This window comes from Rhinatrema bivittatum, chromosome 1 (genome assembly GCF_901001135.1).
Source record: "Rhinatrema bivittatum chromosome 1, aRhiBiv1.1, whole genome shotgun sequence".
NCBI classification, from domain to species: Eukaryota; Metazoa; Chordata; class Amphibia; order Gymnophiona; family Rhinatrematidae; genus Rhinatrema; species Rhinatrema bivittatum.
Genome location: NC_042615.1, coordinates 59,004,306 through 59,030,645, shown reverse-complemented (window position 1 = coordinate 59,030,645; position 26,340 = coordinate 59,004,306). Strand labels below are relative to the sequence as shown.

The 26,340-nt window shown below is 43.5% G+C and overlaps 1 protein-coding gene across 6 annotated transcripts in view; it reads left to right on the top strand.

Annotated features, from left to right (window-relative positions):
- The window catches only part of FBXW7 (F-box and WD repeat domain containing 7), an 808,352-nt gene that overhangs the window by 322,155 nt on the left and 459,857 nt on the right, over positions 1 to 26,340 (top strand). For all 6 annotated transcript variants that reach the window (XM_029607316.1, XM_029607232.1, XM_029607399.1 and 3 more), the window contains one exon: positions 23,986 to 24,519. In XM_029607316.1, the coding sequence (XP_029463176.1) occupies positions 24,055 to 24,519 (465 nt within the window). In that variant the 5' untranslated portion in view covers positions 23,986 to 24,054. The remainder of the gene's footprint in view (positions 1 to 23,985; positions 24,520 to 26,340) is intronic.

Genomic DNA, 26,340 nt, shown 5'->3' with positions numbered 1-26,340 from the left:
GTATGACTGGTAGTTTGTGAAAAAGAACAACTCCCATACTGAATTCGGCCTTGAAATATATTCATGAGTAGTTTCCTCATTGATTGCCAGGATAAGCAGTCTGAAGCCCTACTTCTTTCCTTTATTTTCTTTTTAACCCTCATTTTCTCCCCACCGTGGTCTCTACCAAAGGCCGGAAGTGATTCTATTCCAAGATACACCCTCAGCATCATGTTGGGTAGTAGCGACTGCCACAGCATTATCTATCTTCCCTCCTTCCCTGGGCATGAGCATGCCACCTGTGTAGTGTGCTTGACCTAACACTACCTCCTTTCGACAGTGCTGTGGTTCTGAGCCACAGGGTCTTCTTGCCACCCCATGAGGCCGATGTAATAAGAGCGCTGATTTCAGGGGCAAGATGGCGGCATAGCCTGAGGTCGGAGCAGAGCTACTCCTAGTGTGTGGGCTAGAGTGAATTTCTATTAAGTACAATGCCGGTGAAACGAAAGGGAAAGGTGAGGGTTTACCCTTCCCTGCAATTACCTTCACCCATTCAGCAGGAGATAAGCTGCTTTATGCTCTTGCCTGTACAAAAGAGTCTAGGCACTGAGGATACTGATGTGCCGAGCAGCATGGGAAAGCTGCCCTGCTGGCAGAGGAGGCTTTCCTAAGTCCTAACACCCAACCACCACCAGCTCAGAGAATTAGCGAGGGAAGCCCCGGAGGTGCTTCGTTGGAGGTCACCAGTTCCGGTCCCGAGGCGGGAGTGTTTTTCAAACCCGCGATGAGGGACTAGGAGAAGAAGCTGCTGCTGCCGCCGGCTTGATTCCAGAGAGGGAAGCTGGAAGACTGGTTTCATTGAAACCCCTGAGCGGGAAGGAAGAACAACTTGCCAGCGGTGAGTCCCTGGGAACCCTTGTTCATCCTGCTGTGGGTACACTAGACATACTGTGGGAAATGATGGCTGGGATGCTGAATAATATTAAAAGGGCTGGAAGGAAAATTGGACATAGCACGCGCTAGGAACCAATAGGATTTTCTTCAAACCCAAAAGCAAATAAAAGATTTTGTGGACAGAATTAAGTGCCTTGAAGAATGAGAGAAAAAGTCTCAAGAGTTTAATGTGGCCGTGGTTAAGGATAGGGATTTTATCAAGAAGAATAGAATCTCTCGAAAATAATGCCAAGCGATTCAATTTAAGATTCCTTAACTTCCCCAGATTGGTCAGAGAAGCACCTTTAATTACAGTTAAAAAGTTTCTAATAGAAAAGCTTGGCTTTACTGTGGGACGTTCTCCGTTGGTGAATCATTGCTATTTTCTTCCGAAACCAAGGAATTTAAATAATAGGACTGAAATGATGTTTCAGGGAGATCTTACCAATTTCTTAGAAGATTCTGCGGCAAAGTTATTGACTGGGGTACTTTATTAGTTACTTTTTCCTGTATAAATGATTTAAATCAAATAACGAAAAAATATTTCAATAAATATCCCATCATGTTTTTTGAGAAAGTAGTTAAGATCTTCCGAGACCTAGCAATATCCACACAGGTAAGCCGGAAAGGCTTTTTAGCATTCCGCCAAGAAGTAATTTCAGTGGGATTCTCTTTACACTTCGTTTCCCTTGTAAGTGTTTGATTAAGAAACAGGATGAGTTGTATATTTTCTTCATACTTGACCAGCTGAAAAATTTGGTTGAACAAAGGAGACTAGCCACTTCTTCCCCAGTGTCTAGTTAGTAAATACCAAGATTTGTACAGGAGTGCTATGTTAATGCCTTTACTTTTGTATTAGTATGAGGTTATTGTTCTCCCTTAGATTTCTGCCCCTTTTTGGAATTTCTACTTTTTTTGTTTGATACAAAAATGGAATTGGTATTAAGAAATGATTTAAAACAATATTATATTTATTATATGTATCGATGTAATAACCAAAACCATGTTTTTTCTGTTGCAAACTGATGATTTAGTTTGTATTTTGAAAATGATAAATAAAGAATTAAAAAAAAAAAAAGCGCTGATTTCTCAGAGTGTATTTTTTCTTTTTGGCGAAAACCAGCGGAATTCCATGATGTAATAACAGCTGCTATGCTAATTCGTTTCCCGTCGATAGCAGGGCTGAATTAGCCATGCTGTTTGGGAGAGCGTCGCAATCCCGAGTAGGCGGAGTTTCCTCAGCTGAGCACAGAGTTTTGACTCTGTGCGTCTGCGCGGTAGTGTTCCCACGCGGTTCCCTCACCTCTTCAGTTTCTTTTTTTCCGTGAGCCGTTCGCCCGCGGGGTTTTTTCCTCTAGCTGTTTTTTCCTTTTTTTTGTCAAAATCATTTTTATTAAAGAGCAACACAGGTACATTCAAGAACCAAACTCTGACAAAAAGAGCACAATACGAATCAAAGAGTAGCAGCAGAGCACATTACAAGAGCAATTCCCCAACATAACAGGGTCAACTAGAACAACACTCCGTGTACTCTCCTTTTGAGGTCCTCCGGGCCAAGAGAACCAAAGAAAACCCCAATCATATCCCACCACCCAGTCACAACACAGACAACCACAAGCACTCCACACATTACATACAACCCCCCCCCCCCCCCCCCCCCCCACCCTGGGAGATGACCCCCTCCATGACTAGTATTACCCAACATTTGCAATGAAGAGACATCAACCGTCCTTACAAAATGCAGCCCCCCCGTAATAGGCAATGACCACAGATCAAGGTTCATGTCACAAGACAAACCAGGTGACGTAAAAGTTCCAATCACTTCCAAGAGGACTGATATCCAGCTGCAGTTAAAGTAGATTGAAGATCCGACGGTAACAGGCCATAACAGGTTGACCAACAAGACTGGTATAGCAGATCCCTTTCTCTCTCACTGTTCATGGCAACCAGCCGTTCCATTTGCATGGAAAATGCCAGCCGCCCAAACCAGGCCCGCAGGTTGGGTGCCGTTATCCAGTCAGCTAAGATAGTGCGGCATGCCAGCAATATTGCAGTATGGCCAAATATATCCAAGGACAACTTGTAAAAGGGAAGGGCTCCTTGTAAACCAGAGAGAAGCAACTTGCCCGTCCAACCAATAGAGGAGCCGGTACATTGAGCTACTACTGCAAGCACCTGCATCCAAAATGGTCTTAGAACAGGGCAAAGAAACAACCTGTGTGCCAAAGTACCCGTCACTTGATGACATTTTATACATTTAGGTGAGGATAACCGTCTCATCCGACAGCGGCGAACATAGTCACAAAAAATATGGTGTAAAATCTTAAATTGTAACTCTTGAAGGGAAAGATCTGGTAGGCTTTTAGGCATGAGCTTAAAACAGGAAAGCAAGTATGGAGTAGGAATATCCATAGCACACGCCTCAGTCCAATATCGAGCTAAAGAGGCCACATGCAGCACAGAGCGATACGTTCTACCAAACGCACACCAACCTTTAATGGAGTTACACTTTAAAGCCCCATCAAAAAAACGCTGTGTAAAAGCTGACTCCCGACGATGGGTCTCCGCAGTCCAATGAAAGGATTGGAGATAATGACGGGTCTGCAAATAGGCATAAAAGTGTTTAGCAGGTAAGTCATAATCTTGGGCCAAAGATGCAAAATCATGCACTACTGGTGAGTCAGTGACATAGAAGTGAAAAATGAACGCTAAACCTTTCTGTAGCCAGGCATCAAAAAGAAAATGGTTGGCTCGGCCTGGAGGAAAGTCCAAATTATTTATTTATTTATTTAATATATATTTCTATACCGGACTTATGAATAAAATTCACATCAGGCCGGTTTACATGGAATTTGGGATTAACAAGTGTAACCAAACAAGAAGGCCGAAGCAAGCAAAGTTACATATAACAAGGACATAGAACTTGGGGGCTATAGTAGCCAGGAAGTAGGCAGATCGGAAATTAACAACATATAAATAGAATGAGACGGGTTAAGAGATTAGTGAACATTCCATTTCTTGGGCTGAGTCCGACGTGCTGAGTCTGACATGAAATTTTGACTTAGGGGAAGGTTTGGAGGAAAAGCCACGTCTTAAGTTTTCTAAAGCCATCGTCTAAAGTTTTATAAATTACCCATTAATGGCATGAAGAGAGATGAAAGACCAGCCAGTCCTCCGCGGGACCGTATCCATCGCCAGGCCTGTACCAAACTGCGAGGGATATTTAAGGTCCGGTAAGCCCCAGGACTGGCCTGGATCAGGTACAGAGGAGACCAAGGTGCAACCATGCTAATAACCAGTCCATCTTCACAGTATGCATATTCATCAAGGATCCATTCCCCCACATATCGGAGTTGGCATGCCGCATTATATAACCGAACATCCGGCAGACCAAGGCCCCCCTCCCCTCTCTGAGACATCAGCACCTGATAACGTAACCTCGCTTTTTTCCCCGCCCAATAAATTTTTGAAAGGAAGACTGCAACCATTTTACATCTCTACTAGTAAGCCAACAGGGCAACATATGCAATTTGTAAAGTAGCTTAGGCATGAGGACCATCTTAAGGAGAGCGCTGCTACCAAAAAGGGAAAGGGGCAAAGAGCGCCAAGCCTTAAGTTCAGCATCCAATTCTATGAGCGTGGTTTTTATATTCAGGGCATAAAGGTCCAGAGGGTCGCGGGAGATCCAAACCCCCAGGTATTTCATTTTATTCTGAGCCCACTTGAACGGGAACCCTCCTGGCCAATGTTGTTGCACTCCGGGGTCAAGGGCAAGCGCTTCTGATTTGGAAAAATTGATGGTCAAGCCCAAAATAGATTGAAAAACCGTAAAACATTGAATAATAACAGGAATGCTAGTCCGAGGTTGCCCCACAAACAGCAAGATGTGATCGGCGAACATCGCATCGGTCGTCATCAGATGAAGTTAGCAAAGGCCCCGAAACCCATCCTCCAAGCGCAACTTAATAGCCAGGGGCTCCAAAGCTAAAACAAATAAAAGTGGAGACAGAGGGCATCCCTGGCGTACCCCACATAAAATAGGGAAAGATTCCAACAGGGCACCATTGATAAGTAACCTGGCACTAGGACTAGCATAGAGGGCACGCAGCCAAGATAAAAAGGAGCCCAATAATACCATACGCTTGCAGAGCCCAGAACATATAGTCCCATGAAAGGGAATCAAAGGCCTTTTCTGCATCCAAGCTCAGCACCAGGGCCTCCGTCTTAGGGTGAAAATTTAAAAGGCCAATCAAGCGCCTCACATTTTTAATGCCTTGGCGCCCCTTAATAAAGCCTGTTTGGTCGCCATGGATCATAGAGGGCAAAAGGAGACTCAATCTGGCCGCCAACACTGCTGCCAATATTTTTAAGTCCCCATTTATAAGAGAGATAGGCCTATATGAGCCCACGTTCTGTAAGTCCTTCCCAGGTTTGGGGAGTACATTATAGTGGATTGATTTTCCATAGGTGTAACCGAAGTCCCCTGGACTAAACTATTATAGTATGTCCGCAGCACAGGTAAAATGGGGAATTTCAAAATCTTATAAAACTCTGGCCCAAGGCCGTCTGGGCCAGCCGCCTTTCCCAACTTAAGGCCATGTATAATGGCATGAATTTCAGAATCAGTTATAGGCACATTTAACGAGAGGAGCTGCGCCCCAGTAAGTTGCGGCCAAGGAAGATCAGAAAAGAAAGACTCTCTTGAGGGGAGATGACTAGTCTTTTTCCCGTAAAGCCTCTATAGTATTCCAGGAACCGATCTGCAATAGCTGCCGAAGCTGTCTGACTGGTCCCAGTTCTATCTTTAATACTAGTGATGAGAGATTTGGGGCCACGCGCTCTAACCAAGTTTGCCAACAATTTACTGGGCCGATTACCATAGCGATACAGCTGATATTTGTAATATCTCATAGACTTGGATGCTCGCTGAAACAATAGCGCTTGCAGACTTTCCCTCAGTTCGTCTACTTCACGCTTGCTAGACTCCGACATTGCATTAATATGCCGGAGCTGCGCTTGTTTTAATTCCTCGGTTAGCTTAAGAATCGCAGCGTTACACTTCTTATTCTGGGTAGCAACATAGGCTATAATGTGTCCCTGCAAAACTGCCTTTCCAGCCTCCCATAGAACCTGGGGTGCAATACCAGAAGTATTATTCATAAGCATATATTCTCCCCAATGGTCAGTAAGGAAGCGAGTGAACTCCTTATCCAAGAACAACCCCGGAGACATGCGCCAAGAAAACGGGGGTTTAGGAGTATGTCCAAATGTTACTGTAACTGAAATTGGCGCATGATCCGACAGGGCAAAGGTGCCTATGGTAGCGGTTGTCACCCTGGGGAACAGGAAGTCCGAGATCAAAAAATAATCCAAACGGGAATAAGACACATGAGGATGAGAAAAAAATGTGTAGTCCTGCTCTCCAGGGTGCAACACCCTCCAAATGTCCAGCAAGCACAATTCATGGCACAGAAAATTAGGGCCCTTATGGGTATCACTAGGTTCTACAGGTTTAGGAGGTTTGCAGTCTTCCAGCTTGTTGAGTACCATATTAAAATCCCCTCCCACCAAAAGCGCACAATCAGAAAGTTCACCAAGGATCCCCAGAAGATGGGTAAAAAACGCATGCTGATATACATTAGATGCATATACATTACATAGGGCCACTCTTTGCTGATTACACATTCCCTGGACTATGACATATCGACCCTCAGGGTCTTGCCATACCCTTTCGGATTGAAAAGGCAGTTGTTTATGAACAAGGATAGCCTCGTTTTCTGGATGGGTATGAGGAGAAAAAACCCTGCCCCACCCACTCTCTTTGTAATTTGAGATGCTCTTTCGCTGACAAGTGAGTCTCTTGAAGGAACACCACCTGCGACCCCATGCGTTTGAAAGCCATTAATAATTTCTTCTGTTTGATTGGGGAATGTATGCCATCTACATTAAGAGATGTGCATTTTACTGTAGCCATAATCGAAGTTACTTAAAAAACATTACCAATAGGATGCGGCAAAGTAACTATGGCAACAAAAAGAAATCCCAGGGCTCCCCAGCCTAAGCCACCAGGATCATAGGGAAATAACCACCAAAGACATAGGCCATTAGCCATAAAAAACTGCCTTAGTACCAAGATGAGAGAGGGATGTCTCCCAGTGTTCCCACCCCAACCCCAGCTGACTGAACTTCTCAACCCAAGCACACCATTCACACCAAACATACCACAGCCATAGCAACTCGCATACCCACATAACCCACAATACAAGCATCTGCCCCAAGAGGCTCAGAGCCATTCCCCCCTCCCCCACTCCTGGAAACAATAGGGAGAAAGGCCCCCTATGCCCCCCCCCCCTGAAACAACAACAGAACTGTTACAAAGTATCAAGCAAAATTAACAGCATTTTAGGATCATGATGGAGCCACGAGGCCCCCCAATCAAGGAGGCCCCGACACTCCAGCTACACTCCAAGGCCTCTGGCATCGTAGCTAAGTCAGACTAGATCGTATCTCAGCTACAAAAATTCGTGATATGTCCCGTTGATCCTCAAGTTTAGAAAAAGAGCTACATAACAGGAACCGGGATTCTCAGCCAGCCTCTCTCTGTTCTGCAACAAAGAAGGCTCCCTACAACAATCAGTGTTTATTCTTCCCCTGCGGCTGGCAAGGTAGCTATAAACCTGTCCGCAGCGTCTCTGGAGGTGAAAAAGAGAACCTTGTTATCATGGAAAACTCGCAGCTTGGCTGGATAAAACAGCCCAAATTTGATGCCTCGCTTATGTAACTCAGTACACGCCGGGGACATGCTCTTTCGTTGTGCCGCCGTCGCCGCTGAAAAATCATTGAATAGAAGTATCTTATGGCCTTGAAATTCCATAGACGTCTGTTTGGAAGCTCGCATAATCAGTGTTTTATGTGCCCAGTTCAGTATATTCGCTAGCACCGGTCTGGGCCTGTTTGCTCCTTCCCGTAAGATTCCAATTCGGTGAACCAGTTCACAGACCAGCAGCGTCACAAAAAACCTCAGACCCAGTTGTCCCGGCAACCAAGATTCCACAAATTCAGACAACCCACTGTCCTTGACTGACTCTGGAACCCCGATAATACGGATGTTGTTCCTCCGACTTCTGTCTTCTAGATCCTCAATTTTGGCCAGCAAGTCTTGTTGGGTAGCTTGTAGTGCTTCCACACTGCGCTCCGACTCGCCCAGCCGGTCTCCATGGTCTGACAGAACATGTTCCGCTTCATCCAACCATTTCGTCTGACCTTCCAATACCGATTTGATGTCGACCATAGATGCCTGTATTTTAGTGAGGCAAAGGTCTAAGGCTGCTGTGACACTTTGAGAGATTTGAAGAAGTGCATCTGCAGACAGCGAATCAAGAACCTTTGCGCCGGCAGGGGCCTTTGCCATCTTGACAGCAGGGATACGAGACCGACAGACAACTTTTGCGTGCTCCTCTGTCGCATCGCCTCCTCCTTCAAACAGCAAGAGGCCCCCCCCCCCCCCCCCCCCCCCCCCCCCCCCGGGCAACAGTACCCACACTGAGTGGAGGACGTACACTTATGAAAGAGCTGAAAGTGAGAATTCCAAATAGCCTGCGGACTGCAACAGCACAACCCAAGAGTGCAGTATGAGATATCGTAAAGGGAGTGTTCCAAGTAGGCAAGTAGCATCAAAACCTGGAAATACAATATGAGATATCTTGAGAAAAAAAAAGTCCAAGTTGCCAGTGGAGTAGAATAGCTAAGCCCAAAAGCTTAGTATGGGATATCTAAGAAGAGGTGTTCCAAGTAATCAGCAAAATGTGTCAGTGAGACCGGAGATTGCAGTATGAGACATCTAATAAAGAGAGTTCTAATTAGCCAGTAAGATGCAACAGCGACGTCTGGGATTGCAAGCAGCCACCACCTTTATTGCAGCAGCCTTTCAAAGCCACGCTTCATCCATGGAGCCTGTAACTAACACAGTTCAGCTCTGCTGCACTCAAAAAAGGCTGGGCCCAAGATGCAAGGAGATCCAGAATTTGTAGCAATGAAGACAGTCCCAAGGCTCCAGCCCCTGTTCCCCGTTCGATTATAGTACCTCTGAATGAGAGTGCAGTCTCTGCTCGGGAGCTGCTCCTTCAAATCACATCGCACCCAAGTTCCATCAAGCATAGGATCAGGTCCCCCAACCCTCCAGAGAATGATCCCTTGCCTCTGAAGGGAAAACGCTGCTGTATGGCTTCGGTAGAGCTAAAAGATGAACTGGCCGCACCACATGGCGGCCGCCATCTTGGATGTGCCGCAGTCGCTCCGGTCCCAGCTTAAATCTGCCGGCATCCGCCTCCTGGGTAGTTAGAATTGACAGCTTCGGGGTCCCATCGACTCACAGGAACTCTCGAACCAAATGCCGCTCGATACGCCATCCATTTTAGGGCAATGGGGGGGGGGGGGGGGGGGGGGAGAAGACGCAAAGGGCCGCGGAGCTCAGACCTCCACGTCCGCTCCCGGTGACATTATCACCGGAACGCCCTAGCTGTTTTTTCCTGACAGGACATTTTTTCGTCAAATTTTTTCGCGGTTTTTCTCAGGATTTCTCTTCCCAGATGGCTTCGAAGCCCTCTGGGTTTAAATATTGTCAGTGTGGCAAAATTATGTCCATCACGGATGGACATAATTGCTACATCTGCTTAGGCCCCGACCACGACCAAAAGTCGTGTCGGGACTGCGGAAGGATGTCTCCGCCAGTCCAGCGGCACCGGGCCGCAAGGATGAAAAGACTACGGATGGGCACTTCGGCCCCACCACCCTCGGTACCTTCTTCGCCGGGACCGGCGGAGTCTGGTAAGGCCCACTCAAAGCGGGCGTCTGGGACCACAAGGATTGGAAAGAGCCATCCCAAGTACCAGGCCAGGGTCTCACACGCTCTCAAGGCCTCATAGTAAAGCCGGGGATCTGGCAGCGGTACTTCGGCAAAAAGAACCGGGGAATGCGTCGTTAGAAACTGCGCCGTCAGCGTTGTTGAAAAGGAGGCATGATGCAACAAAAACAGACGACGCTCGAACGACGCACGGCACATCTGTAACGCATCCTCGACGCACCCTATGGCGCACGGAGCATCCACGGCGCATGGCCAACCACACGGCGCATCTACGGCGCACAGACCATTGCATAACGCACCTAAGATACATGGTGCAAAAAGAATGCAGGTGGAGTCACCAGACCACAGTAGATCGGGCAAACATCATCATAAATTGCACCATACAGGTTCATCGAAGCATATGACAAAAGAAACTTCAGCAAGGAGACGGCACTCTTGAGATTCACAAAGAATCTGCACTATAAGTTCTGATGTTGATGGTCTATCTGTATCTGATTCTCCATCATCAGGTCACACTCCACTCAGTGAAAGTTCCTTGGCCAGTCTCTCATCTGTATCTAGAGCTAAGAGACTCTCTCCTACTTTGCAAATTCAGTTATCAAAATGTATTCGCCTTTCTCCAATTATTCCTCCTCAGGACCAACAAAAAGGAAAATTGCCTGAGGACATTTTGCTTGCAGCAATTCGACAAAAGCCCCAAAGCAACGATTACATATTCCTCCACAAGGAACTCTGGTGGCATCTACAATGACGAAAATCTGATATTCTCAGTTCTTTTTTCCAAGAACTGGAAAAAGCTCAACAAATACCACCACGGGATTCCCCTGATGGTGCTCCTGCTTCACCTTCATATGTTGAACCTCTGGAGCCGGACAAGGAACATACACCAGTCCAACCACTTAGCCCAGGTTCTCCGGAATCGGTTCATTCTTTGAATTCTTCAATGGGGATGCCATCTGATCCTCCGGAAGGTCTACCTGAGCCTTATCCTCCTCCGGAGGACTTGACTTATGCAAAATTCATTGAGAAAGTAAGCAGTCTTCTCTGGGTAGAAACCGGAAGAGTACCTGATCCCGGGGCTGAAATGCTGGGGATCTTAAAAATATTTGAATCTCCTCCCGAGCCCACTGCTCTACCTATACACTCCGTGTTGGAAAACCTTCTATTCAAAATCTGGAAAACTCCATTCTCAACAACCGCTACTTCCAGAAAAATTGATATTAAGTATAAGATGCGTAATTCTACAATTTATGAGTCTGCCCAACTTCCCCATCAGTCTATTGTAGTTGAATCAGCCTTATCCAAAGCTAAGCGTACTAAGTTACATTCGAACACACCACTGAGCTGAGAGAATAAATGTCTGGATGACTTTGGAAAGAAGGTATACCACTCCTCCATGCTCACAAACAGAATACATCATCATCAATTTTACACTACGCAGTACCTCTTTGAATCACTCCAAAAGCTGCATCTAATCTGTCGATCGGAGGACAACACGCTTCCACAGTCTTTCTTGGATATTGAAGAACGTCTCAGACATTTACTACGGTCCATTTACGAGTCATTCGAATCTTCGGCAAGAGCGTCCGCTTTGGCTATAGCGGCCAGATGGATCGCTTGGCTCAGAGCCAGCGCAATCCGCCCTGATGTCCATGAGAAACTCGCTGATATTCCATGCACAGGAGACAATCTCTTTGGAGATAAATTTACACAGTCTCCCATTTGAAGGAACAAAGTGCAGCTGTACTTTCCCTTACAACACCGGCAGAGCCTCACAAATCTCAACATCAATTTTATCCTTACCGTCGTCTGTATTATTCAAGACCATACAATAGACCATATTCCCAGTACAGACCTCAACCATATGTCCCACCGAGGAACACAGCTCCACCTGTTTCTAGGGGTCATGCCAGACAACAAAGGCAATTAAAGCAAACGCCGACCCCTCAACAAAAACAAGCTTCCTCTTTTTGAAATTAATACAGCCACCACCACTACCAGTATTCATAGGAGGACGCCTTCAATTTTTTCTTCACAATTGGGAATCCATCACATCAGACCAGTGGGTACTAAACATTATAAAAAACGGTTACTCTCTAAACTTTCAATCCACTCCTTCTCTTCTTCATATTCCTCCGAAGAGGATGATACAATCCCACTCCACATGCCTCACAGCGGAATTGAACAACCTACAAATTCAACAATCTATACAGATCATCCCTCTTCATCAACATCATCAGGGTTTTTATTCCCAATACTTCCTTATTCCAAAGAAGTCAGGAGGTCTACGTCCCATTCTGGATTTACGACTACTCAAGAAACACATACAGAGAGAAATTCAAAATGACTTCTCTCAAAAATATCCTACCACTGATTCAGCCCAACGATTGGCTATGTTCTATCGACCTGAAGGATGCATATTCCCATATTCCAATTCACCCGTCTTCTTGGCGTTACCTATGTTTCCAAGTTCAGAATATACATTACCAATACAAGGTTCTCCCATTTGGCCTATCTTCAGCCCCAAGAGTATTCACCAAATGTCTAGCAGTGATGGTGGCTCACCTCAGGAAACTTTCGATCCAAATTTTTCCTTATCTGGATGATTGGTTAATAGTAGCATCAGATCAGTCTACACTGAAAGATCATGCGTTATGCACGATCGAATGCCTTCAGAGGTTGGGATTTCTTATCAATTTTGAGAAATCTCACCTACAATCTACTCAACTACTTCAGTTCATAGGCGCTTTCATAAATACGGTGAAACAGAGAGTGTACCTTCCTCTAGACAGGATGCAGAACATACAATCGTTGGCCCACAGTCTTCTTTACAGAAACCAGGCATCAGCACGCCAGGTTCTCCAACTTCTGGGTCATATGGCAGCAACGATCTATGTGGTTCCTCACACCAGACTTCAAATGCGCCGCTTACAATGGGGTTTAAAGGCTCAGTGGTCTCAATTCATACAATCACTCAGCTCCAGAATTCAAATTACAAATGCAATGAAAGAAGACATTCGATGGTGACTCTTTCCCAAAAACCTTTCATCGGGAGCCCCATTCCGTTTACCTCCTCATCAGATCACTCTGACCACAGATGCCTCCAACAAAGGTTGGGGAGCCCATCTTGGCGACCTAAAAATTCAGGGTCTGTGGACCCCCCCAGGAATCTACATACCAAATCAATCTCTTAGAACTGCGAGCCATTTGGATGGCACTTCAGACGTTCTCGGCTCAGATACGGGGATCAAGTCTCATGGTATATACCGACAACCAGGTAGCCATGTTTTATAAACAAGGAAGGAGGGTCCGGTTACTGGACTCTGTCAGGAAGCAACATGAATTCTACATTGGACAATAAAAGCCCAAGTATCAATTCAGACAACTTATCTTCCAGGTCTGGACACAACCCGGGAACTTGGGACTCCCAGACAGCATGGCTAATTCAGCCCTGCTATCGACGGGAAAAAGCAAGTTTGCTTACCGTAAATGGCGTTTCCGTAGATAGCAGATGAATTAGCCATGTGTTCCCTCCCTCCCTCCTCCCTAGACAGTCACAAAGAGACATACATATCTACCTAACTTACCTCTCGCTTGGCTACAAAGAAACTGAAGAGGTGAAGGAACCGTGCGGGAACACTACCGCGCAGACGCACAGAGTCAAAACTCTGTGCTCAGCTGAGGAAATTCCGCCTACTCGGGATTGCGATGCTCTCCCGGACAGCATGGCTAATTCATCCTGCTATCTACGGAAACACCGTTTACGGTAAGCAAACTTGCTTATATGCGCATAAAATCCGCACACACCAAATATACATGCCATAATGTGTGCAGTAATGTGTGCTAATGGCCCTATATAGGAAAATGCGCAGACATCAGTACAGAAACCCACGCAGACACTCATTGGCTTGTGAACGCCTGTGATTGATTCTCGGGGTGAAAGCCTTAAAAAAAAAAAAAAAAAAAAAGAATACATTAGTGGTCCAGAAGTTGACGTGAAGGTGGGTAGAGCAATATCTAACCCTTAGAAGATTGGACGCCAACCGCCGGTGCGAGCGAGAAATGCAGATCGGCGATTCTGCCTCATTGAGAAGCTGCCTTCTCTCTACCCTTTCCGTCTGCTGCTTGGCTGACCAGCAAAAGCATCAAAAAGCTGGTCTCCACACCGGCGCTTTCACTTACCACCTGCCCTGTCCCAGGTGCTAAAATCCACATTTAGAAACCTGCACTAACCTGATCTCCCTGCTATCGTGGCTTCCTGCATTGCCCATGAATAGATAATCGCATCTTTTGCATGCCATTAGCATGCACTCGCGCAGAAGAACCGCAGGTCTATAACCCTTATTACGTACACATATAGGGCTTTGAGCGGGAAAACACGCGAACAAATGCGTGTATAGGTGTGCACAAACGTGCGGCAGTTTCAGTGCATCTTATTACATTGCCCCCCCCCCCCCCCCCCCCCAAAATCTTTTACCAATTCAAATTTGAGTTGAATTTTTTTTTCTTGCACAAAATCAAGTTTTTCTATTGCAGGTATGTTTGTGTAGCATTTTCCTATTGGTATATTTTCATTTTGTTCATGGTGCCTTTCCAGGGTGCCTCATCATAATTTAGAAAGGCAATGCAAAGTAATATTAACTGTACAAAGTTAGAGAAGGAACATGGTAACTAGTAGAACAGTAGTAAGGAGTTATGTATTTATATAGGCAAATCTGAAAAGATTTTTATTTTAACCCTGGTGCATAGTGTTTTATATTTGTATCCTGCCCTCTTTAAATATAGTCCAACTTAAAGTGGTTCATAAAACATGAAAATAAATAAATAGCAAGACCTCATTAAACTAATACATCAGAATTATAGAAATAGTGTCAAGTGATTGGGTCTCTATTATACCTTCAAGGGCCTTCTAGAACTGGGAGTGTCTTGCACTCCTTCTCCTGCTACTGATAAAGCTCCTGAAGCCACAGAAGTACAGTAGTGTGGTGTTCTGTGGCTGGGTTCTTCTGATCTTCTAACTTGCAACTTACTGGATTACTCCCATGTCTGTCATTTTTAAAAATAAATCCATCACATTCATTCCTGGCCCTCCAAAGTGAAATCTTTGCAAAATGATGTCAAAGTGTAGTTATCAAAAGGCAATATGAAGATAGAAGAATGCATGAAAATGTAAGGTAAAGGCCTGCTTGATGTGTAGGATGTTGATAATTTTGTACAACTGGGACCAAAAAGCATAAGAAGGAGAAGAATAGTGAATGAAAGAAGAGATAGGGAGTGACCAGGATAATCTTTTTAGGTGAAGACCAGAAGTTTTACTACTGAGGGGGCTGATATAATAAGCCCTCCGTTAAGTGTGCTGACGTTCAGTGCACAGTTTCTTAAAGCAGGTTCTAAAAAAAAAAAAAAAAAATTAACTCTTGACGCAGTAAGCAAATGGTATGCTAATGCACTGAGAGTTAAAAATGTGTGCAAACACAAAATTATGCGTAAAAACCTGAGTTAAAAAGGTGTGCTAAGCACAGACTGATTGCACCTTTTAACTTGGGTGGCGGAGAGAGTCTCTCGGATAGGATTTATGTGCTGAAAAATCCTGTTTTATGTGAATATAAGACTTTTGTGCACATACAACGGGGCCGATGTACCTCCAGCTGCAACAAAGCAGGTGCTAGTTATGAGCACGGGGTTTGATCACTGCGTGCGGCTAAAGTTTGCACGTCCACGGGCTGTAAAAAAAAAAAAAAAAAACAAACAAATTATTTGCACGCAGAAAACCATGCACACAAGAAAAAATGCACACCTAAGTGCAGTAAGGCCTCTATGTAATAAGTGGCCACATCCATGTAGAAAAGCCACGCCGATAATACATGCATAAAAGTGAGCGAGTGAACAGGTCTCCCTATTCAGTGAAAGTATGACCCTGGAATGTATTTTTAATAATTTGAATAACTGTGCTACAGAAAACATGGCAAATATTTTCATGGGTGCTCAGGCGCCGAGATTGGCACTCAGCTGGGCATGAATCTGGACACTCAAGAGCCCAGAAAGGCACCTAGCTAAGCTCAAATCTGGCTGCTCTGTGGCCGAGACAGCGCTCAGCTGGATTTGAATTAGGATGCTCGGGCACCCAGAAAGGCGCCTAGCTATTCATGAATCTGGCTGCTCAGTCACTGAGATAAGCGCTCAGCTGGGCATGAATCGGGTTGCTTGGGCGCCCACGATCCCTCCTCTACTCCTGCTTCCTCCAGATCCTTTCTCTCCTGCCACGACCTCTGTCACTTGCCAAACCTTCTGCTGCTGTCATCCATTGGTAAAGCCACAGGATATACCACAGCACCAGGAATAGCTGGACACAATCAGAAATCTCCATCCTCGAAATCGCACCAGAGCTACACGGACACACAACCACACCGCATCAATGCAAGCAATGGAATAAAATAGCCTCCGAGACGCGCTTTCACTTAACTCATGCTCTGACTGTGGCTGTAAAAAAAAAAAAAATAAAAAATCTGCATTAAAAAACCCACACTAGCATTAGCGCGGCTCCCTGCATTGCTCATGATTAGATAATCGCCCCCTTTGCATGCCGTTAGCATGCACTCGTGCTGAAGAAAACACAGGTCAGTAAGCGTGTTCATATGTGCTTTTTTTCTGCATACAAAACTCTTATTACATCCCAGTATAGGGCTTTGTGTGGAAAAACGCACGTACAAACCCATGGCAGCTTCAGAGCACCTTATTTCATCGAACTCAACATGAATTATGCTTGTTTTGTGTGCATAAAATATGATTTATGTGCACCAAAATGCTTTCATCACAGAAAATATTTTTTGGTGGGCAAAACACATTTTCTTCACATAAATCCGGACTACTTGGCCTGGCACCAAATTCCTGCTTCTGCCCATAGGTGAACACTAGCACTGGAAATTTACTCCATTTCTTACTACAAGTAAAATTTCCAGCGCTAAGAAAAATTGAGTTAAGCCAGTGAACCTCTCTGTACTGGGGGGTAATAGCTAATGCTTTCATTAGTATGGGATTTCCATGTAAGGACACCGCTTAGAAATTTTGATTTGCGGTATACAAGTTTTTAAAAAATAATTAAATAAACACACTCAGTTTTATGTGCACATTTTTGTCTGCAAAACTCCTTGCTGCATGGGGAGTATAGTTTGTGCACAAAAAATGTGTGCATAACTGAAGGTAATACCATGCGCTCTACTGAGCACATCTTGTTATTTCGGGCTCTGAGTGAAACCTGGGAAAAAGCTAATGAAGGGAGCTTATAAGTGTATAGTACAGGGGGAGTACATTGGCCGCTGATAGGGAAACTTGGTGGCAAAGTTTTGAAACAGCAGCAGAGGGCGATGTGAGCATGCCAGAGGACCAGCTAGGAGGCTGTAACATTTGTTGAGATAGAAGAGACAGCATGAAGCAAGCAACAGATATTGAAGGTCAGAGAGGACAGATTTAATTTTGTACCTACTACTACAGAATCACAAAACTACTACCTTAATAAAATTGGCCTATAAGCCAGATCTGTTGAATTCTGTTAAGAAATACATATCCAACTCATACATCTCATGTTTGTGATTGTTAAAAAAAAAAAAAAGTAATCTAAGTAGTGTGTTAAAACATGAACAAATAATGTGATTATTCATGGTTTCAAGCCATCAAATAGCCAATCTTGCTATTTCTTTAGTTTCAATTAAGTAATTTCATCCATGCATTCTGTTTTGTTTGAGATACATGCTGATGGTGGTTTCATCTGCAGGTTCATTGGATTCCAGTAATCTGATCAATGTCTTGATTGCATTGCTGGCATCCGCTCCGGATGGAGGTGGAAGGTCATTTTCATGATCATTGTCATCAGCATTCTCAGCTGCACATTCAGTCTGCTCAGCAGGTTCCTCTGTAATAGTTTCTGTTTGTCTACCATCAGTTATATTGTCAGACGTCCTAGGATACTATACATTTGGATCATTTATCTTATTTTAGCTTTTGCTTTCAGGTTATAGAAGAGGAAATGTTTATGTATATAATAGCTTATAGAAAAGCAAGGTTTAAAATTAGAAAACATATGACAACAAAGCTAGATAGGATGAGTTACAGTTGATTTTCTTGTCCTGAAATTTGCAGTACATGCCAGTTAGAAAATCAACTTTTACTCTGTTACTTCTAGTGTTTAGTGAGGTGTGCTTAAAATGAACTGTGTGATAAGACGCAATGGTAGTGAAATTCGTTTATTACTGAAAAGGTATTTGACCGGATTTGTTTCTTAGTAGAACAGCACAAAAGTCAATTTAGAACACAGACACAGTTCCAGGTTAGAAAATTGAATAATAGGTTTTGAGCTTATATGGCAGTGAAGGTATATATGTAAATTTGTATATATTTGCATGCATACTGTATATGTGTGTGATACTATTGATCATGATAGTCTTTTGCTTCGTTTAAGAGAGCTTGGTATTGCCAATACTGTCTATGAATACTTTGAATCTTACCTGTCAGACACATCTCAACAAATTTGATTTGGTAAAGAATATTCAGCTTGGTACTCCATCCTTAGAGGGGTGCCCCAAGGGCTAGTCCGAACTGCCCTCTTATTCAACATTTTCTTTTCCCCAATTTGTAAATTATTGGCTGGTCTGTATGCTGAAGACATACAATTCTATATCCCCATCCAGTCCACTTGGGCAGATACTAGTGACATGATTTCCAACTGCTTATCCACGATACAAAAATGGCTTTCCCATAATAAATTGGTTTTGAATCTAGCTAAAAAAGAAGTGTTGGTATTGTATAAGTCAAATGTTTATCCGTTCATCCACTCTTCATGTTGATAATGTTATCTTGCCTATTCAATCCTGCGTGAAGAGCTTGGGTATTAAATTTAATTCTGACTTAATTTTCTCTCAATATATTAAGTCAATGATAAAATCTGGGTTTTATAAACTATGACTTTTTCAGGAATTAAAATCATTAAGAGACTGAGTTTCATTCTGTGGTCCAGTTCATGATTTTGCCACTTTTAGATTACTGCAAGGCGATTTTTATTGTCATGCCAGCAGCTTTTCTTCGCACGGTACAAATGCAACAAATAGACAATCATTCCTGGAGTCTAATGTCACCCCAGCCATATAAAAACAACCTGGTGGTTGGGGAGGAAGGGTACTCCAACCTCTTCCTGACTAACCAATCATCCTACCTGGATGATTGGTTAGTCAGGAGCACATCTCAGGCAGGGGCCGCAGAACCATCCAAGTAATGGAATTACTAAGGTTAGTTATCAACTACCTCAAGTCCTTCTTTAACCTGTCTTCTCAACTACTGGACATGACTCAGGCAAGAATCTTCCTTCCACAGCAAAGGAGTATCAAATTGAGGGTTCAAGTGAGTCAGCAAGATTCGGCATTGGACATTTTGGACTGCTGAGGTCATCAACCAATTGTCTTTGGCAGGTCTTCATATGAAGAGAGCTCAACAGACCCTCCAATCGCATTAGGTTCAAGTCTAACAAACCCTCTGATTGCAGTGGGATCAAGCAACTCAGTCTCTATGAAACAATATCCATATTATCCAACTGTTGAAAGACTTCCTGTCCTGGTGGTTGATCCATTTCAGCCTAATCAGGGGTATACATTTCCTGATTTCTCTAGTCCAAATTGTTCTGACCATGGATATGTCCAACCTGGTGTAGGGAGCCTATTTCATTAAATAAACTTCCTAGAGCTAAGAGTGGTTTGGTATGCTCTGAAGGCTTTCAGATCAGCTGGCCACAAAGTAATTCTCTTCCATGCGGACAGTCACGTGGTGATGATTTACATCAACCAGCAGGGAAGAATGAAATTGTACCTCAGGTATCAGGAGACATTCCAGATGTGAGACTGAGCCATTCTCAGGGGATGGTCAACAGCACCATGTATCTGGAAGGTGAAGAGAATGTTTTGGAATACAAAATGAGTTGGGTCCTGGAACCCCACAAATGGTCACTGGACTTGGGGTAGGGGGGAGGAGAGGGAGTAGCAAACCAGTTATTCCATGAGTGGGGCTCACCCATGATGGATCTGTTTGTATCCCCTCTTTACAAGAAGGTTCAGCTCTTTTTTTCAAGAAAGGGGCTCACAGCAAAGTATCTTCAGACACTTTTGCCTTGAATTGAGGCCAGGGCCTGCTGTATATGTATCCTTCAATTATCCTCATCACGAGGACCTTGTTGAAACTCAGAAAAGATTGAGAGACTATGATTCTCTTAGCACACTTTTGGCTGAGACAGATTTGATTTCCTCTCTTGTGGGAGATGTGGATCTATCAAGGATCCAGTCAGGCTGGGGAATTCTCAATCCTCATCACTGAAGTTCAGGGGTTCTTGCACTATCCCAGATTCCAGTTTTGGCTCTTTCAGCCTGTATATTGAGCGTGTAGCTCAGCAACCCCTAATTCTTTGAGAAATGTGTCCTAGGTTCTTTTGTCTTTTGAAGTGAAGCTGAAAAATATAATATTCTATAATTAAATCCATGTGAAAAATTGCTTTGTGGTGTGAGTATAAAGCCCTAGAATGTTTTTCCTGCTCCACACACAACTGCTTGATTGCCTTGTATATCTTTCAGAGGCTGGTGTCAAGACCATAAGAATATAAGAAATTGCCCTGCTGGGTCAGACCAAGGGTCCATCAAGCCCAGCATCCTGTTTCCAACAGAGGCCAAACCAGGCCACAAGAACCTGGCAATTACCCAAACACTAAGAAGATCCCATGCTACTGATGCAATTAATAGCAGTGGCTATTCCCTAAGTAAACTTGATTAATAGCCATTAATATACTTCTCCTCCAAGAGCTTATCCAAACCTTTTTTGAACCCAGCTACACTAACTGCACTAACCACATCCTCTGGCAAGAGTTCATCTTGGCACAATTGGTGCCTATCACTACGATGTAGAGAATAGGTCCATCTCTGTACAACCTTTAGATGTCCAATTCATTTGGGGCTTGTTTCATTTGAAGCCTCCATCAAGCCTCTTGCTGTATATTGCGACCTCAATGTAGTACTGACCCAGTATGGGTCAGACAAGGATCCATCAAGCCCAGCATAGGCGTCAGAATGGGGGAGAGGTACAGGGGCCATAGCCTCCCAAATTTCAGGCTGTACAGGTAGGAAAAAGGCCCAGAGCATCATGGAATAGTGAGGTACCCACATGTTCCCACCCCTCGTGGGCAGGAAGAGGACCCATGATGGTGCAGACTGAGGCACCCGTGAGCAGATCTTGTAGGTGAGGTGCAAAGGAAAAGAAGGGAAGGAGTGAGAGAGAATGAGAATGTGTGTGTAGAGAGGGGATGGGATTAGAGGGGAGTCATTGAAAGAATGAGAATTTATGGAGAAGGGATGAGATTGGAGGGGGGTCAGTGGATAAGAGAGAATAAGAATGTGTGGAGAGGGAATGAGATTGGAAGGGAGTGAGGAGATGGGAGAATGTGAGATGGGATAGAGGAGAGAGGATGAATGAGAGGAGAGAAGAGAAGGAGTGAGTGAATGAGAGGCAACTGAACAGTCCTAACTTCCTTAGCCTTTCCTCATAGGGCAGCCGTTCCAAGCCTCTTATTATTTTAGATGCCCTTCTCTGCACTTTAGTCAGTGCAACTATATCTTTTTTTGAGATGCGGTGACCAGAATTGCACACAATATTCTAAATGAGGTCTCATCATGGAGCAATACAGAGGCTTTATGACATCCATAGTTTTACTTGCCATTCCCTTCCTAAGAATTCCTAACATTGTTTACTTTTTTGATTGCCACAGCACATTGAGCTGACTATTTCAATATCCGCTATGATGCCTAGATCTCTTTCCTGGGTAGTAATTCCTAAGGTAGAACCTAACTACAGCAAGGGTTATTTTTCCCTATATGCATCACTTTGTACTTATCCACGTTAAATTTCATCTGCCATTTGGAAGCCCAATCTTCTAGTTTAGCAAGGTCCTCCTGCAATTTATCACAGCCCGCTTGAGATTAATCTACTGTGCATAATTTTGTGTCATCCACAAATTTAATCATCTCACTCGTATTACCCCTTTCCAGATCATTTATAAATATATTAAAAAGCACTGGTCCAAGTACAGATCCCTGAGGCACTCCACTGTTTACTTTTTTTCACTGTGAAAATAGACCATTTAATCCTACTCTCTGTTTCCTGTCTCTTAACCAGTTTGTAATCCATGAAAAAACATTGCCTCCTATCCCATGACTTTTTAGTTTTCTTAAAAGCCTCTCATGAGGGACTTTGTCAAAAACCTTCTGAAAATCCAAATACACCACATCTACTGGTTCACCTTCATAAAAATGTAGGAGATTTGTGAGGCAAGACTTCCCTTGGGTAAATGTATGGTGTCTGTGTCCCATCAAACCATGTCTATCTAAATGTTTTGTGATTTTATTCTTTATAACAGTTTCCACGACACTGAAGTCAGGCTCACCGATCTATATTTTCCTGGATCACCCTTGGAGCCCTTTTTAAATGGAAGTAGAGAGGGAATGATATTATTTTGTTGGGAGGGGGGTGGTGTGAGTTGGAGAGAGTGTCGGGCCAGTGGAAGCACTAGGCAGCTGCTAGTTTTGGAGGTGGCACAGCAATGGCAAAATTGCAACGATTGTGACTCCTTGTTCTTTCCTCCTGTATTGGTCCAGAAGAGAAAGTTTTGTCACATGGGCCTGTGCAGGTGGGAAGACTGAGGTGCAGTCACCGTGACGAGAAGGAGCAGGAGCAGCGTTGGCGCATGCCCCAGAAGGAAGGAGGAGGAGTCCAGTTAGCTTTGTGGGCTGAAGGTGGAGGCTGCTGCTTATGTATTCAGGAGGGGAATAAGAATAAGCGTGTGTGTGTGTGTGAGAATGAGCGTGTGTATGTATATATATGAGATATAGTGGACAGCTAGGGATTCCCATCGATGAAGACTGCTTATCTCACTTGTCCTCAGAAAAAGCAACGTTGCTTACCTGTAACAGATTTTCTGTGAGGACAGCAGGATATTTGTCCTTACATAACCTGCCATCTTCCCAAAGAAGTTGGTTTCTCCTAATTGTAAATATAAACGGGAATGAGGGGGGCCTTGCACGAACGTTGTAATGCAGGACAAACCGCACATGCTTAGCTGAGCACTCTGCAAAGTTCTAGTAATTTTATAGTCACTATGCTGACCAAGGCTGCATTGGATGACATCACCCATCTGTGAGAATTGATATCCTGCTATCCTCAGAGAATATTTGTTACTGGTAAGCAAGTTTGCTATGCTGCTAAGAAGCAATGCATTGCTGGAATAATGTTTGTATCATGGTGATTGTTTGTGTACTTCAATCTGAAAAATAAAGTTTTTTATTGAAATTCTAAAAAAATGACTGCATTTTTCTCCTCTTAGTTGAGATTATTTTTGCAGTAAACAGATAAATATTTTTACTTGGGCCAGTTTTTATTTCTCTGCCCTGGTTTAGTGATTTTCTTCTTATTGAACAATAGAATTACATTGTTACATTGTTAGATATGGTAGTACGAGGAGTAGGATTTCTTTTTTCTTCTGGCCTAATTTGAACTGGCATCTGTAGAATGTGAAATTTAAAATTTACTTCTGCCACTGCATCCAAATCAGACTATGGTTAACCTGGATCTGTTTAATTCAGGAACTCAAATAGGGGTGATGGTTGCAAACATTTTTGGACATTCATTTGAGGTTGGTTTTACTTGCTGGGAACACTGATTAATGTATTGAAATGCTTATGGTAGACTACAGTGAAGAATGTTATTTGTGGAAAATAAATTGGAAGATTGGAAGCAGCAGCTTGCACAAGGAATCCTCCATGGAATGTGTGAAGTGAATGAAGTTGGTTCGGTTATACTAGAAAAGGAAAAAGAGAGAGAAATCTACAGATTTTTATGGTCTTGTACTAAATGAACTACTTCACTAGTACCCATTCTTTAGTTGCTATATAGCAGTTTATTCTCCTTGATTCTTGTTTGATTTTGTGCATATGTAAATTGTAACATAGTAGTTGTCCAAAAAATCATGATTCACATACATGCGTGTACACTCTTCTACTGAAATGTATGTTTAGCATTATCAAATTACTGACAGATTACTATTTTTTTCTGTCAAGAACAATGTAAATACATTAGAATTGTCAAGGTTCCAATTACTTGTGTATTAATGTTACTTTTTTTCCCCTCCTCAGAATGTGAAAGCATTTGCATCTTCAGACAGTCTAGCTAAGGTCCAAGAAGTAGCAAGCTGGCTTTTGGAAATGAATCAAGAACTGCTGTCTGTAGGCAGCAAGAGGCGACGAACTGGAGGGTCTGTCCGAGGTAACGCTTCCTCAAGTCATCTAGATGAGGAGCAGATGAACAGGGTTGTGGAGGATGATGATGAGCATCAGCGGTTAAGACAACAAGAGGAGGAACACATTAGAAGGAATGGAGAAGTGGTTGGGTCAGATCCTGAACTTCGAGAGAACAGTGAAATCCAACAGGAACCAATGGAAGAAAATAACAACAGGTTTGTTGTAATGGATGAAGACTCGCTTGGTAACCAAGAAGAAGCAGATGAAGAGGATGAAGAAGACATGGACCAGGACAGCGATGATTTTGACCAATCTGATGACAGCGGTAGGGAAGATGAACACACTATTAGTAATAGTGTTTCAAATTCAAGTAGCATCATGGACTTATCCATTCACCAGCAGTCACCTCCTTTCTACACTAAGACAAAGGTTTGTAATTGTTTTCATTATTGCTATCATTTAATTATTGTAAGGCACCGTGGACTATTTTTAAAATAAAAAATCACTATAAAGCGCATAGTACTAACTGAAGAAGGTGGAAAATACTGTTAGTATAGAGTCACTGAATCACAGCATATATAAACAAAGCAATCTTGTAAAGTTTTGTATTTGAAAGTTTTAAAGCATAATTTTCACAGTACAGAGGGTCCTTTTCTTGTAGAGTGCTGTAGACATGTAAAATTGAATATACTAATTTTTAATAATGTTCCAGCCCTACTATTAATAGATTTCTTTATAATTTGTTTGTGTATATTTGGGTACCGGTAATGAAAAACTGCCCTCTTGAGCCATGTAGTGAGTTGTAGTTTCTTGTGGACAGTTGTTCCATAGTATACAGATAGATTTTTCCTTAGGTGTTGTACTCAAAGTAGTAAGCTGTAAACACCTCCTGCAGCAAAAGAACAACACTGTGGTAGATCCAAAATGCAGTAACCATACTTTAAGCATTAAATAGGACAATTTATTTATTTGTTCTATTAAAGAATTAGTGTCTGGCTTTAATTTCCTTTATGAAGAATAAAGGAATGCAAAAATTCTTCAGTACAGTGCTATGATTGTGTGTGGAATGGCTACTTTGAACTGGTTAAATGATTAACCTCCTGATTTGTAATAGGGCTACTATATTACTGGATAGTAGTCCTTCATAGCCATCCACCAACCTTGGTGTGGCACATAATTATTGACAAAAAATTGTAATATGCAAACTATTCGGGGAATGCCTGTACAAATTCATTGTCCACGTTCCTCAAAAATATTATATGCTCTCTTTTTCTCTCTCTGTTGTTTTTTCCCATCCATATTCTTCCATGGATGCATCTTTTTATCCTATTACCCCTTATGATAGTGAAGAAACTTTCCACTGCTTTTATCCCTTATATTTAATTGCATGGCATGGGCCAACATCTGCATAACATCCAAGGTCTCATAACAGTGAGTACTCCCTTAACCATTCTTTGGCTTTTGCTGTTCAGGAATATATCTTAGCATTCGGACTCGTTAATCCACACCAGTGGGTTATGCACCTCTACCAGCAGATGGAGATGGAGCAAAGCTGATGTCACGGTATATATACCCCTGCATTGGCATCAGGCCACCAGTATTCTGTCTCCAGCAGATGGTGGACGTGCAGCTCCTTACTGAGGATTACTTTAAAAAATAGATATAGATATATATAGATAGATAATGAAGGAGAAATGAAGAAGAAAATTGATTTGCCACACTCTCCTGTGGTGATGCTTTACGGTCCCTCCCTCAATTGAGTTTCTGAGATGATATCTGTGGATCCCTGCCTCAGACGAATGCCTCAGTCCAGTAGCTGGTTTTCCGGCATGAACTTAGCTGTAAAAAAAAAAAGCAGCTGAGAGGCTAGCAGGTGCAGGAAGCCAAGCACAGTGGTGAAGGCCTTTGCCCTCTCCTCTCACAGCTGGAGAACTGACTCTATACTTGGCTGGGATGGGCTGAGTTCAGGTAAGGAGGAGTTTTAAAAAAAAAAAAAAGGGGGGGGGAAAGGAGGAGTGAGTGTTTCTATTCTCCTTCTGGTCTCTGAGCCTTGGGGCACAATCTGACGTCCATTCCCACCTCCAAGGGTGCTGGAGGAGTCATGGCAGCTTGGGTTGAGCAGCCTTTTTGTCTAGGCTTCACTCTCAGGCTATGCTTAGACACCGCGTGGTAGGCCGATGCGGCATTCGCACACTTTTCTGCACGCAAGTCTACTGCGAAATAGTCAGATGTAGGCTTGCGCTTGCATGC